The sequence below is a fragment of the Mus pahari genome, chromosome 2 (assembly GCF_900095145.1).
Source record: "Mus pahari chromosome 2, PAHARI_EIJ_v1.1, whole genome shotgun sequence".
Classification (NCBI taxonomy): domain Eukaryota; kingdom Metazoa; phylum Chordata; class Mammalia; order Rodentia; family Muridae; genus Mus; species Mus pahari.
In genome coordinates, this window is record NC_034591.1 from 38,897,428 (window position 1) to 38,900,337 (window position 2,910).

The following is a 2,910-nucleotide window of genomic DNA, read 5'->3' on the forward strand; positions in this document are numbered from 1 at the left end:
CTGTGCTTACTTAATTCAACCCCAAGGTCATTTATCATTGAAACCCTATCTAGCTGATTATGGACTCACTCTTAAAGTTAGGTCCCTCCATGCTCCATGATAGACTCCATGACAGGCATTTAAGGATTTAGGACAATGACCCACAGTCATGATTTCACTTGCTCATATATGCACTCATAATCCACACACTGGATAAATGCTTCACAGTCCTTTCATTGCAGTGACCTTGACATTTACAAGTCTGTCAAGTTGTATTTTTTAATGAGTTATGATTTATTAAATATCATGACCTATCACTAGGCTTCCACCTTGAAAGCCCTTGATCTAAATGCTCTTTTTAGACTTTATGCTACCTGCCATCCAATTATCAAAAGTACACATTGAATCTGACAAAACGAAGGAGCAGCATGGATCAGTTACTGTGGGTCACCTTAGTGTTTCTCAGACTTGATTTTGTTTTCTTACCTTTGGTCTTTGATTGCATTGTCTCGCTCCCAAGACTAGCATCTTTTTAATGAAAACACTGGAGTATCAAATACTACCTGCCCTGCAGAATTTGAGTCCACCTCAACATAGTTATTGTGTTCAAGTTCAGGCCCACTTCTCAGTACCTCTCCTCCCACCCTTCAACCTTTGCTCCAGTTCTTTCTGTCCCTTCCAGTTCTTTCTATCTTTTTCTGTATGTGAGGTTGACATTCTGTACTCCCAAAACTTCCCTGGTGGCGAGAAAGCCCCAGGAAGAATGCTGACACGTGCTGAACTCTGATTATTCCCCAACGGCAAGGTTTTCTTCTACTTCATCTTAAGTCATACAACAGTCACTACATTGTCCCCTAACATTTGCAGATATTTTTGCAGAGAAGTTTAAAACAGTGTTGGTATGTGTGTATTTAAGGTAAATCCCTATGCTGACCCCTCAAAGGACTTTTAATAGACAAGTAAATGAGCTTCATTTGAAAATTATACTTCTTTGATAGTTCAAGCTCTATTTGTTTTCATTCCAGCCAAATATCTAAGACTATCCTGTAAGGGTAAGCTGGTACATGGACAGCATGCAGGAGAAGTTTTACGGTATTCCTAAATGGAACATTGTGCTGCCGGCTTCAAATTATATGACTGTTGTATGAACAAGTATCCAAGAGCAGCTTCATACAGGAAAATACAGCAAAATAACTTCGCTAATTCAAAATTTTATTTGGTGTCAAAGTACTTTAACTGTGAATTGAATAAATAATTTCACCATTCATTTATAAGACACAATTCTAGAAAATATTAGTTTTATTATCAGTGTGTTATTAGAAATATATTGAAGGCGTTAACTCCAAATTCATTTCATCGACATCTTTCTTTGTGCAGATAACTTTTATATCCACTTAGGTACAAAAGTTTTGTAAGAAAGATAAGACTTTTATTGCATTATAATTTCATATTTTACAAGTCGTAATGCAAACTCAGAAGAGTAAATATATATATACATGATGCAACCAGATGGCAATGTAACCACTAAAAGAGTCAAAATGTAAAACTAGAATCTTAACAGGCAAAATACTTTGTATGGCTTTTAATGGAAAATAACTGCTTAGAAATGTTTTGTTATTGCCCCATTCGCGTCGTTCCCCTTCAGATGAACATAAAAACTATCATCTCCATTCAAAATGGCACATTTCATCTACATCAATCTTGTACACATGTATATAACTTCCATAAATATACATATATGTACATATGTACAGGTAGCAATATACAGTACACAGACACTTCTGCTTTAATACCCCTGAACATCTTGGTTAAAACTATTACAAGGTTTCTATTATAAAAACTACTTGGAAAGTTGCCATGTCTTCATGGGATTGAAGTTTAGTCCTATAGAATTAACTGAAAAAAAAAAAAAGTGAGGTTATAAATACATTCTTTACAAAAAGCTGAATAGTGGTCCCGCACGCCTCCTTTATATTACAGGGAAAAAAATGGTTTTATTCATTTGAAGGTATTTACATCTTCTTTGTCTTGGTTTCTGCATGAAATATACAAAAGAAGTTAAGGTGATCATGTTGTTGTAGGTGGTGTAGGCAGGCCTATTTGTTTGGTTTTTCTACTTGTTCGTGTTTGTCTATGGTCCAATTCTCTTCTTTGGAGTTGTTATTGATTTCTAGTTGCCTTGTATTACTGCTGCTGCTGCTGCTGCTGCTGCTGCTGCTGCTGCCGCTGCTTCTTCTGGTGTTCTGGGAACACTGAGCGACTTTACTTCTAGGAACAGGAAGAAAAGATTTAACTCTTGAGACACCCATCTCAGTCTTTGATTTACTGTTGCTGCATTCGGCAGTTTGACGGCTGCTGGGAGGACTGGCTTCCTACAAGAGAGAAGAAACCAACAGGTTTATCAGAGTTGCCCAATTCAGTTGTCTGACCACCTCCACACCCCCTCCCCGGCCTCCTCTTTGTCTCTGAATAAACTTGCAGGAGTTTTTCCCTGTCTGGGGAGAAGCTAACAACTGACTACAGTGTACTCTGTGCTTGATTTTTGTGAGACCTGCTTTCTAACCTCACCCTTCTCTTAAATAAATGCTTGCAGACACCAAGGAGACAAGAGATAGAGTCTTAAGTTTCCACATAAATAGGAATTTCATAGACTTTTATGCCTGAGAACATCAAACTGAGCAAGCTCAATTGTTATAGTCTAGATATTGTATGTACCTACCAAAGGCTCATATATTCAGGGATTGATGCTCAGCTGGTGGAGCCAATCATTCCCAGGTACTGGCTCTAAAGAATTCTGACTTAGCCAGTTTACTGGGTTTGTAACTGGTGGTATTAATAGGAAGTGATGTGAGCTGTAGGTGGAGAATAGATGGACAATGTAGATAACTGAATGTGTGTGTGTGTGTGTGTGTGTGTGTGTGTGTGTGTGTG

At 37.9% G+C, this 2,910-nt stretch overlaps 1 protein-coding gene across 5 annotated transcripts in view; it reads right to left on the bottom strand.

The window, feature by feature from the left end:
* Positions 1–1,182: 1,182 nt before the first annotated feature.
* Positions 1,183–2,910, bottom strand: part of Cttnbp2 (cortactin binding protein 2) — a 144,905-nt gene continuing 143,177 nt past the window's right edge. For 4 of the 5 annotated variants that reach the window (XM_029535414.1, XM_021190492.2, XM_029535412.1 and 1 more), the window contains one exon: positions 1,183–2,351. In XM_029535414.1, coding sequence (XP_029391274.1) covers positions 2,076–2,351 — 276 coding nt within the window. In that variant the 3' untranslated portion in view covers positions 1,183–2,075. The remainder of the gene's footprint in view (positions 2,352–2,910) is intronic. The other variant, XM_029535413.1, reaches the window with a different exon arrangement.